The 17295-nt window shown below is 40.6% G+C and overlaps 2 protein-coding genes across 3 annotated transcripts in view; both read right to left on the bottom strand.

Annotated features, from left to right (window-relative positions):
- Positions 1 to 177: 177 nt before the first annotated feature.
- On the bottom strand, positions 178 to 11637 carry pros1 (protein S). The gene is made up of 14 exons (XM_072380767.1): positions 11454 to 11637; positions 9669 to 9826; positions 9083 to 9107; positions 8777 to 8863; positions 8559 to 8681; positions 8299 to 8424; positions 6862 to 6990; positions 5218 to 5458; positions 4282 to 4468; positions 3918 to 4082; positions 3632 to 3800; positions 2789 to 2925; positions 2458 to 2686; positions 178 to 1072 (listed from the first exon to the last, which is right to left on the bottom strand). Exons 1-14 carry the CDS (start codon positions 11530 to 11532, stop codon positions 885 to 887), a joined length of 2043 nt encoding a protein of 680 aa, XP_072236868.1. The 5' UTR covers positions 11533 to 11637; the 3' UTR covers positions 178 to 884.
- A 1763-nt stretch (positions 11638 to 13400) lies between these two features.
- The window catches only part of rasa3 (RAS p21 protein activator 3), a 42946-nt gene continuing 39051 nt past the window's right edge, over positions 13401 to 17295 (bottom strand). For both annotated transcript variants that reach the window (XM_072380765.1, XM_072380766.1), the window contains exon 24: positions 13401 to 17088. In XM_072380765.1, coding sequence (XP_072236866.1) covers positions 17040 to 17088 — 49 coding nt within the window. In that variant the 3' untranslated portion in view covers positions 13401 to 17039. The remainder of the gene's footprint in view (positions 17089 to 17295) is intronic.

The raw sequence follows: 17295 nt of genomic DNA, 5'->3' as shown, positions 1-17295 counted from the left end.
TGGACAGGCTTTAACTGGTGTTTTTGATAGCTTAAAATAGACAGTATTGTTATAAGCATCAATGCATGAAGTCATTTCGAACATTTTCCAGAGAAAGTCTTCCTGTGTGGCCTGCTTTCGAACTGGTAGAAGAATGTGATGTTGAAATGAAATCGTATATCAGAATGGGGTTGCTTTGATAAAGTTTTATTAAAACAAACATTAAACAAACAAAACAACTACATTTAAGTTAAATATTACAGATGGTTTGTTTATATACAAGGTGAATTATGATCACAGGGGAACCCTGAATATGGCAAAAGAAGTAGTAGTATAACAGTTTTGATAATGACAGGTGTTTCCAGCTGGTGACCCAAATCGATGATGGTCATTCAGACAAGAGAAAGCAACAGAACTGGATGAAAAGTCTGTCAGCTCAGCTTTCTGAGGCCACAGTCTCCAAACACTGAACATTTAGAGATAGAACTGATTCAGTATCAAGGAAAAGGACCCATGTGCCATCACAGCCTGGCCAACAGTGACCATTTGTTTATTTTTCTACACAAATGCAACCATCTGTTGCTCAACGAACACCGTTTGGTGCTACAGAGCGCAGCTCTTTTTCAAAGTTTCAAGGAAAACGTTTAACTTAATGCAGCGAACTGCTGCGACTACATCATCCAGCTTCCGCCCAGCCTTCGTTGCAACTCCAAAAAAAAAAAAAAAAACCACAAACAAATAACCCTGAACAAAATACTCACAGGACAGATACAATAACACCGTATGGATGAAAAGCATAAGAAGGAAGTTAAAATACACCATCTATCCAAAATATCCCAAGAAATGGCCCCTGTGGGACGCTGCCTAATTTGAGGGCTTTTTAATGTGACATCGGCTAATTAAGGTCACTTTCTGTGCTGGTGTGGAGCATAAGGGTGAGTCTCAGGGGCAGAGGCTGGAGGACAGGAATGAGACTTAATGCTGTTATGTTTGCTGAGAGCCTCGTCAAAGTCCAGATGCCTGCCGTTGACGGTGATGTCCATGCAGCCGTGGTAAAAGGCCGACACAGGGGTGGCAGGCAACGGGACGTCGTCTGAGACAAAGTGAGTCACACAGTAAATTAGAGTTAGAGAGATAAGACGATGGTAAATATAACCCAGTAAAAAAAAGATGGTCACACTAAAATATTACAATATTCACATGAATTAAATACTAATGAAGAACAGATCAAGCCAAGCACGAGAATTAGAGGTTTGAGTAATGCAAAGTTGTTTGTCTTTAGAACAATGGCTACAAGTTTTAGAAAGACTTGCATGGTTCAGGGTAAAAAGTCTGACTACGAGGTTGCTCCTTTGATTCAGACTTAACTATCTTAACAACTCCTCATTTCTGGAAATATCTCCTGCTGACTGTGCTGATCCCACCTCTCCTGTAGCGCCACCATGAGATAAACTTTTGTCTTTTTAGTGAAGTGTTTATTGACACTTTTGTCATTAATTTTCACCCGTCTGAATTTTAGTCATTTCGGCGATCCTTTAACATCACACAGTAACATTTAGATTTGTGACCAAACCCTGTGCAACAAATGATATTTTTAACAAAAATGTCATTTCAATGGTTAAAAAATATGCTTTGATATGTCTTTCTGAGTGATTGAACAAGAAAAAAAATGACATTCTTAATAATGAAACATATATCTTATCCTTTTAAACGTTGCCATTTAAGTACTGATTTATACATTTCCCAGTTGTCCATGAATGTACCACGAAGTCTCACAAGCTTTGAGGTATGAATTGATAGTAGATTGTAGATTTGATCATTTTAAGCGTCCCTTCTTTTGATCAGTTACTTACAATCAGTCCTTAAGACCCAAAGTTTAGAAGTGGCAATAGTTTAACTGTGTCTCTTAATGATTGGGAGAAACTAATTTACGTGTTAAATGCTTCTAAGAGAGTTAGTTTAGGCTGCAGCTGCTCTGCAGAGGTGAACGCAAATAGGAGAAGTCGTGTTGTAGCAGCCACCCTTTTTAATGAGAAGTAGCACAGACTTTTCCAGCTCGTGTTTACGTTTAATGCTTGTTACTTTTGGAAAAACTATCCAGACAACGTTGTTAAGATGCCATCAATAAGTCGGCCATAAGAAGGGAGGAAAAGGACGGAGCTGGGCCGCGCCAAGAGTGAGGAGAAAACCAGACTTTAGAGGGGAAACCAGGCAGCGTTAGATTAAACTGATTTATATGGTGTTGTCTGATTTTATATTTCATTTGAAAAATGACTGATGTAAATTATATTAAATTTTCCCCCAGCCCTAGTTTGCAATAAAAGTCCAAAAAGCTGACAAAAAGCAGCAACAGAATCAATGCAAAGTCCCATTTATGTTTGCACTTAACTTCTTTTCAAGCTTATGAAAGTCGTTTTGGCCTTTACATGCGATCAAAAATGTTTTCTGTGTCTTTTGTACTTTGTGGTTTAAACTGACCTGGTATCCCACCAATGTATGTGCTGATGGGGTTCTGCATGGTGGCGTTAAGGCGCTCCAGTGCCTCCTGCAGGGCCTCAGACTTCATGTAGCTAACAGTGGAGGAATTGGCCGAGATCTGGAGTTCTGTGGCAGTCACATTCAGCTGCACTGTCAGCCGGTCAGGGTAACACAGCATCAATGAGTCCAGTGTTGCCACGGAGACACCATCCAAGAAGACTTGTAAGTTCTAGGGAGTAGAGGCAAATAGAAATCACAAAGTTTCATATAGTGTGAAGAGATGCAAAGAGACGTGTGTGTTTATTTCCAAAACAAGTGAGAATAAACTCACAGCGTCTTCTCCCTTTGTTACCACAGCGACCGACAGGGGGACTGCGTTATTGTTGCTGACAAGAGCAAAGAGGACGCCTGTGCTGCTGGACGGACGTATGCTCATCTTTATATCCACATTCCAGCTCCCAGAATCACCTGTTTATGTGCAAGAAAACAGTTACAAAAACAGATACAAATTCTGAAACCTCCAATCTTTTAGCTGATCTCAGTAATCTAAACAGTTGTCCGAAAAAAACTGTAACTTCTTTCGTAATAAAGAAAATATAGCCCAGACTATAGGTACACTGATTTTTCCAGAAGGAACATTTGAACGCCTGCTCGTTTATGCGATTATCCAGTCAGTCAATCACTGGTGGCCGCGCAAAATTAAACACGATTTAATGACAACTTCCAGCATAATGCAAAAGTGCCAAAAAGCAAAAGTTGGTTAAAACTGGTCTCACGAGCGTGGCAATGACTCCAGTGGATAACAACCGCCTCGCCTGTCGTCAGATCTAAGTTCAACAGAACACATCTGGGATGTAGAAGAGGGGGGGAGTTTGCTGCATGAATGTGCAGTTCAGAGGAATGTTTCCAGCATCTTGTGGAATCCATGACACCTAGAACTTTTTTTGTGGAAATTTAGTTTTTTTTTTTTTTATGTTGCCTCTACTTGCTTCACTTTCCTCCCACCACAAAAAGCATGTTTGGGAACATCCTTCTTACAGCCTTTAAACCAAATCTACATCTAGTCCTGCTGCGCTGCAGTACAGCTGCTCACTGCCCTTAATAACTAAAGACAGATCAAAAGCAGACACTAAACTTTTTTCCCACAGGGATTAATAAAGCTTAACTTACTCACTGTAGTCTATGCTGAAGTGTGCCAGTCCTGCCCCAGAGAAGAAAGATCCTCGTTCCACGTACACGAAGCAGTGTTTACTCTGCTTCTCCTGGATGACCTCTTTCACGCCGGATGCCCCCTGGTTCATTAAGTTCCAGCCACGGATACAGCCGTCAAGTCGAGGATTGATCTGACAGATGAACAGAGAGCATTAGTTTGGATTTACAGAATCTGAACAGACGAATGCAAAATTCAACACATTGTATTTTCGCTGTTGTGGTGACACGGGGTACTTTGACCAGCTTACAGGCTTGATGACGTTTTCTGTGCGGTTCGGAAGACCGGCGATGTAGACTTTAGTCTCCAGTTTGCCGTTAACTGACGTGAAGAGACTCTCTGGGCTGTTGATGCTCATCACAGCTTCCTTGCTGATCTTCACACTGATACTGCTCTCCAGCTCATCAACAGAGATCTGCGTGTTACACATCAGCAACATCATAACGCTTTCTCTCTTTGCTTCACACGAACCCTTTGCACGGTTCAACTTCAGAGCACATCGCAGTGAACCTTCCATCAGTTCAGTTCGATTAGTACTTCGGCCGTCTCTATGTCAGCCAAAAGAAAATGAGCTGCAGTGTGCAGCAAATTACTGGACTGTAGTACTTTCTTACCACATGCCACTGTCCATCATTGATGGCTTTTCCTCCGCTGGTAACCTTGAACGTGTGCTGGTTTTTGAACTGGACCTCAATACGACCGGCTCTTAGCCCCAACATAAACCACGAGTCCTGGGAAGACTCTGCATAAAGAACCACTCCCTCTGGGTCAAATGTTCGGAAGTCAAACTCTGCTGCAAACCTATTAGGAGACAGAAATATGAATGCACACACAAGCAGTTTTGTGTCCCTGGTGTCGATCAAACTTCCAGTCTTTTTTGTGTTGTTATCCAAAAATGATGAACAATTCTCCACCTCAGTTAAACCTCTCATTAATTAGGGAAATCTGGCCACATCTTCTTATACTCTTATACATCCGTTCACCAGCTTTCATGCTCTGATTCCCACATGTGCTCAGCTGTTAATGCAACTGCATTCATTCACTTACACCATCTGGAAAGTGACAGAAAAATTGCTAAATTCAACCTAGAAAGATGAGTGTCGATTTTGTTTTGTCTTTTAAGGCAGCCGATACATTTGATTTATGGAGGGTGGTGCCTCCCTCTTAAATCCCCAGAGAGTGGCACTGCCCAAACAGTATTTTTGCAGCTTTCAGCCAAATCATGAAATCATGTACATTTCGTATTCACTTAAACTCTTTCTGTCAGTATTGTGTGAAAATCAGCTTATAGTGAGCTTAAACTTGCCGTGGAAAGGTTACAAATGAAAATCCCATTTTTATTTAATTCTATTCATGGTAGCTTTCACACACAATACCCAGAGTTGACCACCTGGGTGTATAAAGCTTTAGGATGACAAAGATTAATCAGTACAGTGTAAGTTTATTTTCTCCTCAAGGCATTAATGACACAATTTTTTTTTTTTTTTACGATTTAAAGAATTAATAACATTAACATCCTTATGTACAGTATATGTTTGGTAAACACCTACTTTGTGTTCTCCGGCAGACGGAAGCGCAGGTAGATGACAGGCAAGCCTGCAAACTGCTCTCCCAGGTAAAGCATTTCAGGGTGTTTATAGTCATACAGGTCCACACAAACCGGGATTCTCTCGCAGTATCGCTCATCCGCTGCCAGTCGTAAACCCTCTCGACCATCACAGTGGCAGGTATAGCTGCCAACTGTGTTTATACAAGTCTCATGACACACGTTCAGCTCACACTCATCCACATCTGCAACAACAACAGGAGAAGTTTACCCTCATTGATGGTAGTTTCAGACAGTGGCATCTTTTTTAATTTGATTATATGTGTAGAGTCAGCGGGATTGAAACAGAAAAAGAAGAAGGATTTGATATATTTGGTTAAATATTAGCTTTGTTACCTGTCAGACTTCATGATTGTAGGTGGTAAGGCCCCCTTTACACCTAACATTAAAGGGGAACTACAGTATTTTTCAACCTAGACCCTATTTTTTGCATGAAATACGTTTATCTACTCACAGAGAGAACAAACTGTTCTCTGTGAATAGAATGTGACGTTGTAGAAGAAGAGGGAAAAGGAGACAAGGAAGCAGTCGGAATATATTTTGGAAGTTTTTCAATTTTGTGAAGTTATCTGAATAGACATGGGAGACCACAGTTACTGTTCTGCAAAACAAACCTCTAAAGACCACAAGTCATAATCAAAGAAACGAAAACATGACGACCATCCAAAAGGATTAGAGACAGAAGACGGGGTAAAAGGCGAGTAAAAATCGACGTTACCTCTTTTCTGCTGGAAAGGTAATTCAGCTCAGTGTTACTAATGTAAATAAATAATATAATGATAAATGTTGTTTCGTGGCTGTAGCCCATGCATGAAAACTGTTGATTCACGAGAGTTTATGCACCAAAACTACTAAGTAGCTTTGTTAGCTGGACAGAAATTACTCGACGTCATGTTACGGAGATCATCTTCAATCCTCTCCTCCTCTTCACATGAGGCAGCGGCTGTGTTCGTCCTGCCTCTCCCTCGCCTTGCTCTGCCTGCTCCAGCAGCTCTGCCTCCTCGTCCTCTTCCTTTCCCTCTCTCTCGCTTACCTCCGTCTCCCATTCTGGTGTTACACTCTGCGAATGGTGAGAAAAAACGTGTTGCCTGCTAATGCTAACCCTCTATCAGTCTAAATACAGCCTTTAGCCTTACGTAGCTAATGTTAGCTTTTATTACCACGCAGGTAGCTACCTGGGGTCCACAAAACACTAATATAATGCAGAACAACTAACAGTGACATTCACTGTAAGTTATCTTTTCACAGAATATCTAACCAAATGTAACATCTATTTATAATTTATATCTCTAAAAGTAACCTCAGAACTTGAGAAGGTGGTTTCACTCGATGGAGAAGACATCGTCACACATTTGAGTGATGGATGTGTTGGGTGGTGTGTGCTGCACGCAGCGTCAGGCCACCATAGTTTCTCCGAAGCCTGGAGTGTTGCGTTCAATGCACAATTGGAAATTACAGGATCTAGTGAATACCATTGAAACGCACTCGGAAATGACAGAATCTGACTAACAGCGGCTCTTACACACTGCCCCGTTAATGTCAGGTGTAAACAGGGTCTGAGAGAGAAACAAAAAAATCGAAATCTCACCGTCACAGGTCTTGGAGGTGAAGTTGTACTTTAATCCAAGTGGACACTCGCACTCATACATGCCTGGTGTGTTGACACATTTAGCTGGTTCTTCACAGATACTGGGGAACAACAGGCACTCGTTGATATCTGGAAAACAGAGAGTGACAATGTGCAAATAATCTTGTTAGAATTGTCTTAAAGTTTAGCTTAAATAAATTAACTGTCTGGGATCTGCAAGTATAATTTGGGTACATGCATAAAATTATTTCCCCTAAATATATATACATACATACATATATATATATATATAAAAAACTGTAATACTTTTTTTATAATTTCATGTAGGTTCAAGACCCTCTCATTGTAAAAGAGATTGAGCCTTAAAGTGGGGGTGTCTCTGGGGTCAACGGTTCAAGCCTCAGCGCCACTGATCTTCTACAGCTGGGCCCTTAAGCGAGGTCCTTAACCCCTTCATAGGTAACACTGCACTCTGACCTCAGCTTCCAAACAAGTTGCGATTTGCCAAAAAGAATTTCAATGTGCTGTGATGCATCAGTAACAAAAAATATGTCATCCTCAGTGCAGCTGCACAAAATACTCCCATAAGCATGAGATCATTCCTAAGTAAATACCAAGCAGATCAAGTTTTATAATATGTTTGTTCAACTGTGAATACCCGCTCTCTATCAGTGGAAATAATATTAAGGTTGCTCTTTAATTCTGACATATTATGCGCAACAACTAGCAGATCTGAACTGACTTGTCAGTTGAAAAATGATTCATAGCTGCAGCTAAACTGAATGCTCCAACAACAAACAGTTTTTTGTTTTTTTTTACAACTTATTGTACACTTTGAACACCAGTTAATCTAAATGGATGCACAATATGGGGCAGCCTGTGTACAAATCCAAGTGTAGAGTTTTCTAAATCTCCACAGCCTGCCTAACGGATAAAGAAAGCAAATTTATCAAACCGACTGAGTCCATGTTTGTGAAGACTTTGTACTGGATACACTCAAAGATAAACAGTGAGCTGCCCACACATAACAAGGCAGGACACGTAGAATGTGCAAAAATGAGACAACAAGCATCTCAAAACTATTATCACCTCCAATAACTCAGAGTTGTGAGAGTGTGCAGGTGTGTTTACAGCGGAAAGGATGGTCCATCTTTTCAGATCTTATTGGCTGTCCACATTCAGTTATGTAATGGGTAACCTCGGGTCAGCTTTGGAAATAACAAATTATGTGTTCCCTGAGGGGGAACAGCTGAGGGAACAAACTCTGTTTTAAAGCACAAAGGGTTCCAACATCTAAATGGATAAATAAAAGGGACGTTATCTGACAGAATAATATATTGTGTGTGTACAGGTGTTGTGCAAGACTCTAAAGTATCCATGTTTCTAGCCACGAGTCAATAAAATACACACTCAGTGAGCTCAGTTAATCTTTCTTACCCACACAGTTGATCTTGTCATTGATAAAGTAGCCTTCTTCACACATGCAGTGGAAACTTCCGGGGATGTTGTTACATTTTTGGTTGCATCCTCCTGGATGTTCGGGATCTGAACACTCATCTATGTCTGCCAAATCAATGCCCCACACAGCAACAAGTATCAGCAGCCAGTTCAATCATTTCAACAGGCTTTAAAATGATATTAAGTCTGGGTTTAAGCACCCATTTGAAGTCAAAGCTGATCTATGTATGAGAACTCACCATCCTCACAGTGCGGCCCCTTCCAGCCTGGTTTACACACACATTCGAAGGAGGCCTGCCCATCCACGCAGCGCTCTGAACCCTCCTTGTAGCACGGAAACGGTGTGCACTGGTTACTGATCTCTGGTTTTAAACACACAAACAAAACAGGATGACGCTAAAGACACTTTAGAGCTGACAGAGCTAAGAACTAATCGTCATTAAAAGCTCACTCTGACCTTTCACACAGGTGCGTAGGTCTGACGGGATGACGTCCGAATCTGAGTTTTGGTTGTTGATGCCGACACGGTAGGAACCCAGACACGCTGAAACAAAGGGGTTTGTTTGAGAATACGATGAGGCTAGTAATACAAATGATAATAATAAATGCCTGGACATTGGGAATTGTGTGCAATCTACTATTGCTATCATTTGTGCAACATATGTACAACATTCTAGTCCAAGTTTTCCAGTATGATATATAAAGAATAAAGCATCATATTATTTCTATATTTCAAGAAAGATCAAACATTTAGCAAACTTACCAACATATTTAGGGTAGAAGTACTCCTGGAAAAAAACAAAAACATTTAATTTGCTTAATGAATTGAACATTTTGACCGAACTTCTTTTTATTTTTTTTATCTGTATTTCTGCCTTTACTTGATAGATGCAGTAAAGACAGACAAGCAATGTGGGAAACAGAGCAGGGGAATAAATCAGCCAAGGACTGTTCAGTCAGGGGTCGAACCTGTCGGCATTTCTGCTCATATGCCCTATTCACCTGTCTTTCATTTGTTCATTTGAACCATTGTTTAAGCACCAAAAATGAACTGGCACTGACATGTGATGTCATCAGTTGGAGCTGCAGTTAATTATGATGTCACTTATGTCATTTTCTCACACTAATAAATCCAACAAATGATCAGTTAAAAAAATATTAAAAACCCCTACGGAATCAGTCATGACGTTTTATTTCACTTTCACAGCTTAATTTATGTCTCTGTGCTCAGTTTATCTTAATTACTAACTGAAAGACTATCTTCACGTCCCTTTATTCACTGCAGTTAAAATCTGAGATGTGCTGCTGCAGGTCAGGCAGCCCTCACACTGACTAACCACGGCTCTTACCGTCTCGGGCTGGTTCTCAAAGATCTCTCTGGCCTCCTCCTTGTTGCACAGCTCCTCGATGCACTCCCTCTCCAGATTGCCTTTCTTGCTCTCCTCAAAGAGAGAGTTGGCTCTCCGGTGCCTGCGCAGGAACTGGGTGGCTGTGTTCTGGCTCAGGACTTGGACAGACACAAATACTCATTTACACATTTGGCAAAGCTGCAGTTTCTTTCCAATGCTGTCTGCAAGTTAGAACAATATGGGCATTTGTAATTACTAACTGTACTATGCAAAAGTGTAGCTCCACCCCTCATTTCTTTATATATTGGCTACAAGGAGCCAGACTTTCTTGTAATCGTTTAAGGTGATCTTAAGGAATCGGTCCCAAAGTTTTTCTTTAGACATTGCCTGCTTTTTCAGATTGCCATTTCCATTTTCAGAGGAATATATAAGATACTTAACAATGACCCATCATTTCAGCATAAAAAAAGGACCTAACTCAAGGGATGAACAAGAGTTGTGACTACAGACAACTTAGCACAGAACAGATTTTAAAAAGCATCTTTAGGGTCTTTGTTATAAGAAGCCTGTTCAAAGATGTGTAAAAAATGCCATAGCTTGATGCAGTATTTGTGCTCCAACAAAGTCATTTCCAAAGAGCTAATAGCCAAAAACTTGCCATATCTCAGCATGGTGCGTGGTGTGTTCTTAAAAAACAATGAACAGCATCTTATAGGGGTGTCAGTAAGAAATATTTGGGGAAAAAAATACAGCAAAGACCTTAAACAGGAGCTGAAACATGCATCTGGACCTTCAGTTGATCCATCTGCTGTTCACTGATGCCTCATCAGAAATGGTCTCCATGGAGACCATAACCATGGGAGATGCATCTGAACCTGAATCTGAAGAAGCATGAATCTTTCAAGAAGCTATTCTTAAGTAGGGAAACAGGGAGAAAAGGCTAATGTGTGCCAAATGACACAAGAACTGGACTGAAAATCAGTGGCAGCAGGTCTTATGGAGTGATGAATGCTCCCCAGAGCCCGGACAGTGTGGGATCATCTCGACAGAGAACTGAAGAAAAGGCAACTGACCTAAAGAAGACCTTTGGTATATCCTTCAAGAAGCCTAAAGACATATTACTGAAGACTACATAAAGAAAGTACAACAGTACTCGTCTAAGAGGGCTCAGACAGTGTTGAAGAATAAAGTGCTGAATAGCAAATATTTCCTTTACAGTACAATCTCTGTTTTTTTTTCCTTACATACTGTATTCCCATTTGTGTTAGCACAGATTTCTATAGATCACTGCACATTTCAAGCAACAAAAAAAAAAAAGAAGAAGAAAGAAAGGGCTGGCTTAAAACTTTTTCACAGTACTGTAGAAGATAATATTTCAATAAAACATGATCCCTGCAGCAATGTAACTCTTCTCTTTCCTCATGACAGATGGCTCATGTGGCTGCTGCTGCCTGCATGGATCAACCTAATTGCTCTTCTATGAATTGGCCTAAAATGCACTCATTGCGAAACCGTTATTTCCCAGAAATAACCCCCAGTTGTTGTAAGCAGCTCATGGTGTCCAGGCTTTGTTTCTCGGTGCACAAGAGCAGTCCTGACCCCCCCGGGCTGTCAGTTAAGAGTGACAAAAGTCCTTAAACTGTCCCCATCTAGTCCCATCCAGACTGGAAGCTACTCGTTTCAAACTGAGTCACTGTCTTGAGAGTTATTCCACTCTGACAGGCTTTTCCGTGATTAGCCCCCCAGCTCAGAGTGAAAACCGCAAAACCCCAGAAACGTACTTACATCGATAAGCATCGACGAGCGTCATAAGTAATACGAGACAAGCCAAGGATTTCCCAAGAGCCTGGTTCTGTCTCCACATAGTCGGGCCGTTCCTCCTGCTAGGCCACGGTTTGGCTCTGGGTAAAGACTGGCTGACCGCAGGTCCGTGAGAGTAAAAAACTTTATTCTTCCCGAAAGTGTTTTTGTAGGGAGAGGAGGGGGAGCGGACACGGAGGCAGCTAGGGAGCGCTGCTGACACACTCACACTCTGCCTTTGTTTAATCAACGTGTCTGAAGTCATGCAGAAAATAGGTTTACAAAATACAATACAGGACAGGAGGCCCAGAGCACACAGCATTAGTGGAAGCACTCACTCATTGGGCAATATTATATACTACATTTAATAATCATTATTATGACATGAATGTATTACAGAACATGTATATGCTCCCATGACGATGTGCTTTATTTAGTTAGGCGTGGGCTTTTCTATCATCTTCGATGTCTGGTAATCATCTGTGAAGAATTTTTAGTATGTCTGCTATATATTCAAAAGCTCTAAACGTAAATAAAGAACAAACAAATAATATAATTGGTCATGCACGACCTGAGCACGACACCTCAATCATATCTGAGTGGCAGAAATAACACTGAGGTGTGCGCAGGGGCCCTGCTTTATTAAAAGAAAAAAATAAATAAACTGGAATCAACCAAAGTCTGAGGAAGCTAATCGGGCTGGAAAAGGTTACAAAGCCACATCTATGTCCAACTATCCTTTGTCGCACAGATTGTGTATAGAACTGAGGAATTTCAAGACCATTACCTTTCTCAGAAATGTTCAACCAACAAACATCACTATAGGAGCAGACGTTTAATCGTCTGCAATGTCACAAATCCAACTAAAAGCCCTTTTCATCTTGGTTAATGTTAAAATAAGAGTCCAGCATTAGGAGATCCCTGAACAGAAACAATAGAAGAAAGCTACTGCTCTCCAGTTAACACTGCTGCCCGAATGCAGTTTGCTAAAGACTGCACAAACACACCCAAATAATGTTACAAAAAGGTTTGAGACAAGTGAAACCACAATCATACTCCTTATTACAAGTGTGGTACTGAAGTGTGAAAGTCTTATCCGATCTATTCAACTTGGCAGCGTTCATATCATGGTTTGGGGCTGGTTTTGCTGCAGTTGCCATAGTTGATGGGATGAACTCAAATTGCACATGCAAAATCAGAAAATATCAGGAAATCTTTACTGAATTTGATTTAAAATTGGATCACGCAGCAAGACAAGACCAAAAGTCATCCCACAAAAGGTACGACTAAATTAGAATCAATGTTTTGTTTTCATTAAGTCAAAAATCTTGAGCACAATCTAAAGAAGATGTTCTAGGAAGATGTTCTCATGAGCAGTTCATGAGAGGAAATATCCCCCGGAATCCTACTTTGAAGCTGTTCTGTTTAGAGGAATAGACCAAAATTCCTGCAACTTTATGTGTAGGACTGATTAAGTAACCCCAGCTGTTAATTTAGAGTTATTGCTGTGCAAGTGGATCACAGCAGATACTGACAGCTAAGATTTGCATACTTTCGCCTAGATATTGTATCACATTAATCAGTAAAATAAATTATTACGATGTTACTTTTTTCTAATTTAATAAATTAGACTTTCTTTATCCAGTTGAAGGGCTTGTGCATCGGTCTGTTGATATTTCAGTTCATATTTATGGAGATATACAGAATATTTAGGAGGGTTTCACAAAGCTATGACCACGACCGTATGTCACATCAAAATATATGAATTTACTAATCCATACAAGGCGAAAAGCCTGATCCCAATGTATCTGTTCTATCAGATGCAGCGCCACAGATCTAAACACAAATAAAAAACATCCATGGACTTTTTCTACTGAAAAAGTAGAAGCTTGAGTGTAGCTGGTTTGAATAACAAATGACACAGACACCACATTTGCATTAGTATTGGTTTCATGTAGTTATTCAGGAAAAAAACACACATCACATTTTCACCATTCATTCAGCCACTTTATGTACACATTGAACACAGTTTTTTTTAATACTTTTAAAATATTTGTACAAAATACACTGTTCTCCCTTTATAATATGCGTCTATCAGAAGAGGAAATTTACTGCAAAAAGTCAGAAGATGTGAAGTGTTAAATTGGGATATTATTGCATATCATCTTTATTGCATAATTCATTCCCCTTTGGTGGACTTCGGGATGGGGGAGGAGCTGTTACCGCAACTGCCGTCACTGCAGCAACTGAGCGGATGTTTCTGGGAAGGTTTTACTGGAAAATTATGATGAATATCAGTTCCATACACCTGAGGAGAGTTAGTTACTGATGGAAACAAACACTCACCAAAGTTTATGTTCCATCAGTGTTGTTACTGTACATAAAATGCCTGGGGAGAATAAGTTGGCAAAGGTTTCTTGAGAAGAAACTGAGGTCTATATAAGGGGAAAGGGACAATACACGACAACAGGCCAGAGTGGAGCAACAGTGTCTTTAGTATAAGTACAGGCAGTGGTTGTTTTAACAAGTGACACTCTGTCTGTACAGGTTGGGTCCTTAAACACAAGGTTAAATGAATTTGCAATAAAACCCATCATGTCATTCACTCATGTTCACACTGAAAAACACATGCACAAAACACACACACTTCAGTTATTCAGTTCAAGATTTGTGTATGACGAGAAAAAGATAGAAAACAGAGTCAAATTGTTGACAACCTTCAACATATTGGACAAAGAAACACGTCACTGGAATAACTGCTTAACTGTTTTTAAAACAGCTATAGGCTGAGATAAAAAAAAAAACATCTAAACAATTATATTTTTTTGTTTATTTTTCAAAATAACAACTGCAAAAAAGTGATGACTGGCACTGATTGGGATTCTGTAATCATGGTATCACCCATGAGGCTACACATGCGTGTAATTAGTTTCGGAAAATACAAAATTTGCCTCTGGTTTGTAGTGGTGGCCACCGTCGCTGTGACTACCACAATACTTCACATGCACTTGTTTGGCAAGAGTGAGCGCTTGTGTCAATAAGTGCGGCTGCCTTTGGAAAGCATGGAGGACGTCTGGTTAACAACAAAAAAAATCCTGTACCTTTAGCTGATTCCGAGTTGCCCCCTGCTAAGATTCACAGCAGAGGGCTTCTCAGAGGAATGCATAAAAATAAGTGTTAAAACAGAAGAGGAGGAAGGGGGATGGGGACACCTTTCCCAAAGTAAGAACCCACAGAACAGAAGAACCACGCCAGTAGGGCAACACAATCCGTCACACACAATTCAATTAACAATTACAACTTGAGATGAAACTGGTTAAAATGTTAGTATATGGACTGATCAGAGGCTACAAACATCCTTATTCACAAGCTGTGCTAACATCTCTCTGACTTGTGATAGCAGGGGTGTAGCTTGGCATTAGCTACTTAGACAGAGTGAAACAAGCCTAATGGTGGATATGAGAGGCAAGCATTAGCACTTCTTAGAGCAGAACTTTTTTGCCACTGTTAGACGGTAATACCAAAGAGTCAAATTATTAAAAACAAAATCCGGTTTCTCTGCCTCTCCCCAGTGCTCCAGATGCAACTAACAAGAATCCGTTGTGAGCCAGGAGCAGTCGCTATTGTGTGTCAGTCACTGCCACTTCCAAGAGTTGCCATGGATATTAGCCTGTTGAAAGCATGCGTGACAGCCTCCTTTGCAGGGCGGAGCTCTGGAGGCAGAGCTGAAGCACAGCGTAGAGGAAGGGGGAGGGACTTGCAAGTTCTCCATCCATGATTACCAAGTTCTGCTACAAAAGCAGCAGGTTTTCCAAACACAATAATATAAAACACTTACAATAAAGTGAAAGTAACTTTTTCAGAAATTAATGTATGTATTCATGGGTTGTAATGAAGGTTAGACTTTTTCTCAATAAATTGGCTCCAGACCTTCAGAAGGTTGGGTCAGTTTGTTGCAATTAGTTTGTGGTAATAACTGAATTATTGCGCCATTCAGCTGTTCTGCTAAAATTCCTTCTGCACTGAACTGCAGTTTATCCAGGTGTTGTTCCACTGTTCTGTATTGCTCATTATTGTAGAGTAAATAAAGAGGGATGTTGAAGATAAAACCTGAACATTAGCTTACAGCGGAACATGTGGCTGAGTTGCTACCTTGTATGTTGGATTGCAGAGGTGCTTCTGACAAACAAAGAACTGGACTGTGCTCGGATTCTTCTAGTTCTGATTGGGGAGCACTGAACCAACTCCTCAGTGGTGCATTTTGACTGTAACGCCACTTCGATACTCCAGATGAGTGGTATATTTTACAGGGGTTTAGTACATGCCAGTTTGTGCTGGCCATGCTGTTATGTTTCCTGCATGGATCCAACTGGTTCTCGCTCAGCACCAGTGTTTTAGTTTCTCAACTAATCTATTTTAGGGTAAAATGCCTGAAATTTTGTGAACAAGAACAAAATCCATTCTTTGTTAGTAGAAGAGTCTACTGAGTGTATATCGTGAGCATGTTTTTCACAAGTTAACCTCCTCACTCCCCTTTGTACTCTACAGGAACTGGTTTTGAAGGTGGACATGAAAGGCAGGTAAAGAAAACAGCATGCTTTTCCTTTAACCGGCATACTCACACAGGAGCATATCATCCAATCACAAACAGAACAAGGCTTCGGACTTGATGATGAAAATTAAAAAAAAAAGAGTGCTACAACTGTGTGTGGAGTGGTTCCTATTGCTAAGATCAGCCTGCTCTAGGCTGTGCTTGGTCCCAGCAATCCCTTCTTGTGTCCCCTCAATACGCACGTCCTTCCTGAGGTGGTTGAGGAACAAAGCAGAAAAAAAAACAAGTGCATGGGGACAACACCACCCAAACAGGGGGAAATTATAATCCTTCCATCTATCTAAAGTTTGGTCTGTCAGACTTGAAATACAACGGAACATTTCAACAACAAAACACAAATCAAAAAGATAAAAGAAGCTTTTTGAAAGTGTGCTGCGAAGCTTGTTCATCCATAGATTTGGAGGCGATTAAAGTGCGTGTTGGTCACTGTCAGAATTGTCCAGTGAAAATGTTCGTTCTCTCGTCACATCACAGAAGGGAGACCAAGACAGATGGGTGTATGGTGTAATTATCTCCCCATTCTGATCCCTCCTTTCCTCCACAACCATTCCTTCTCTTTTCCCACTGATTTGAGGTCTGTTTCTCCAAATTTGGAGTGATGCACACTGAGACGCTGCACGAAAAAAGTCCATCTACACAACACAGCTCTTTCAGTCTTGCAGCTGAGTCTTAAAAGTTATTTTCTTCAGTCTGAACAAATCAGTTAATCAGGTGATACTTGTCACCAAACAAGCATCTTTGCCTACAGAATGGAAAATTCTGTAAAAAAAATATTTGGCATGGATTCACCTGGTTTTCTTTTTACCTTGTTTAGAAAAAAAAGATTCAGATTTCAAACTCAACACCAGACACAGAGCTGTGTTAGGGTGTATGTTTTCCACGGTAAAGTATGCTGGTTCTGAGCTTAATGGAAACAGTATACAGGGCCACTGCTAGATAGAGTAGGTGGAGCGCTCGGACTAATGGCTGATGTAGCACTGAAAACTCTTGTCTCCAATCGGATGTTCCCTGGGAAAACAAAGAAAAAGATGGTGTTTAGTTTCCGGTGGTGAGATCAAGTTGAGGTCAAACTATTCATACAAATCTGAACCAAAAGCTGATGCAACTCGGCCGCTGTGAGAATCAATGACATAGCTCACAGTGGCTACTTGAGACTTTAAAAGTGTTGTTCATGCTCATAAGTAACAGACACTTGTAAGACTGCACCACCTGGTG

This window comes from Leuresthes tenuis, unplaced genomic scaffold, assembly GCF_036924035.1.
Source record: "Leuresthes tenuis unplaced genomic scaffold, fLeuTen1.0.hap1 SCAF_2, whole genome shotgun sequence".
NCBI lineage: Eukaryota > Metazoa > Chordata > Actinopteri > Atheriniformes > Atherinopsidae > Leuresthes > Leuresthes tenuis.
This window is presented reverse-complemented; position numbering and strand designations above follow the sequence as displayed.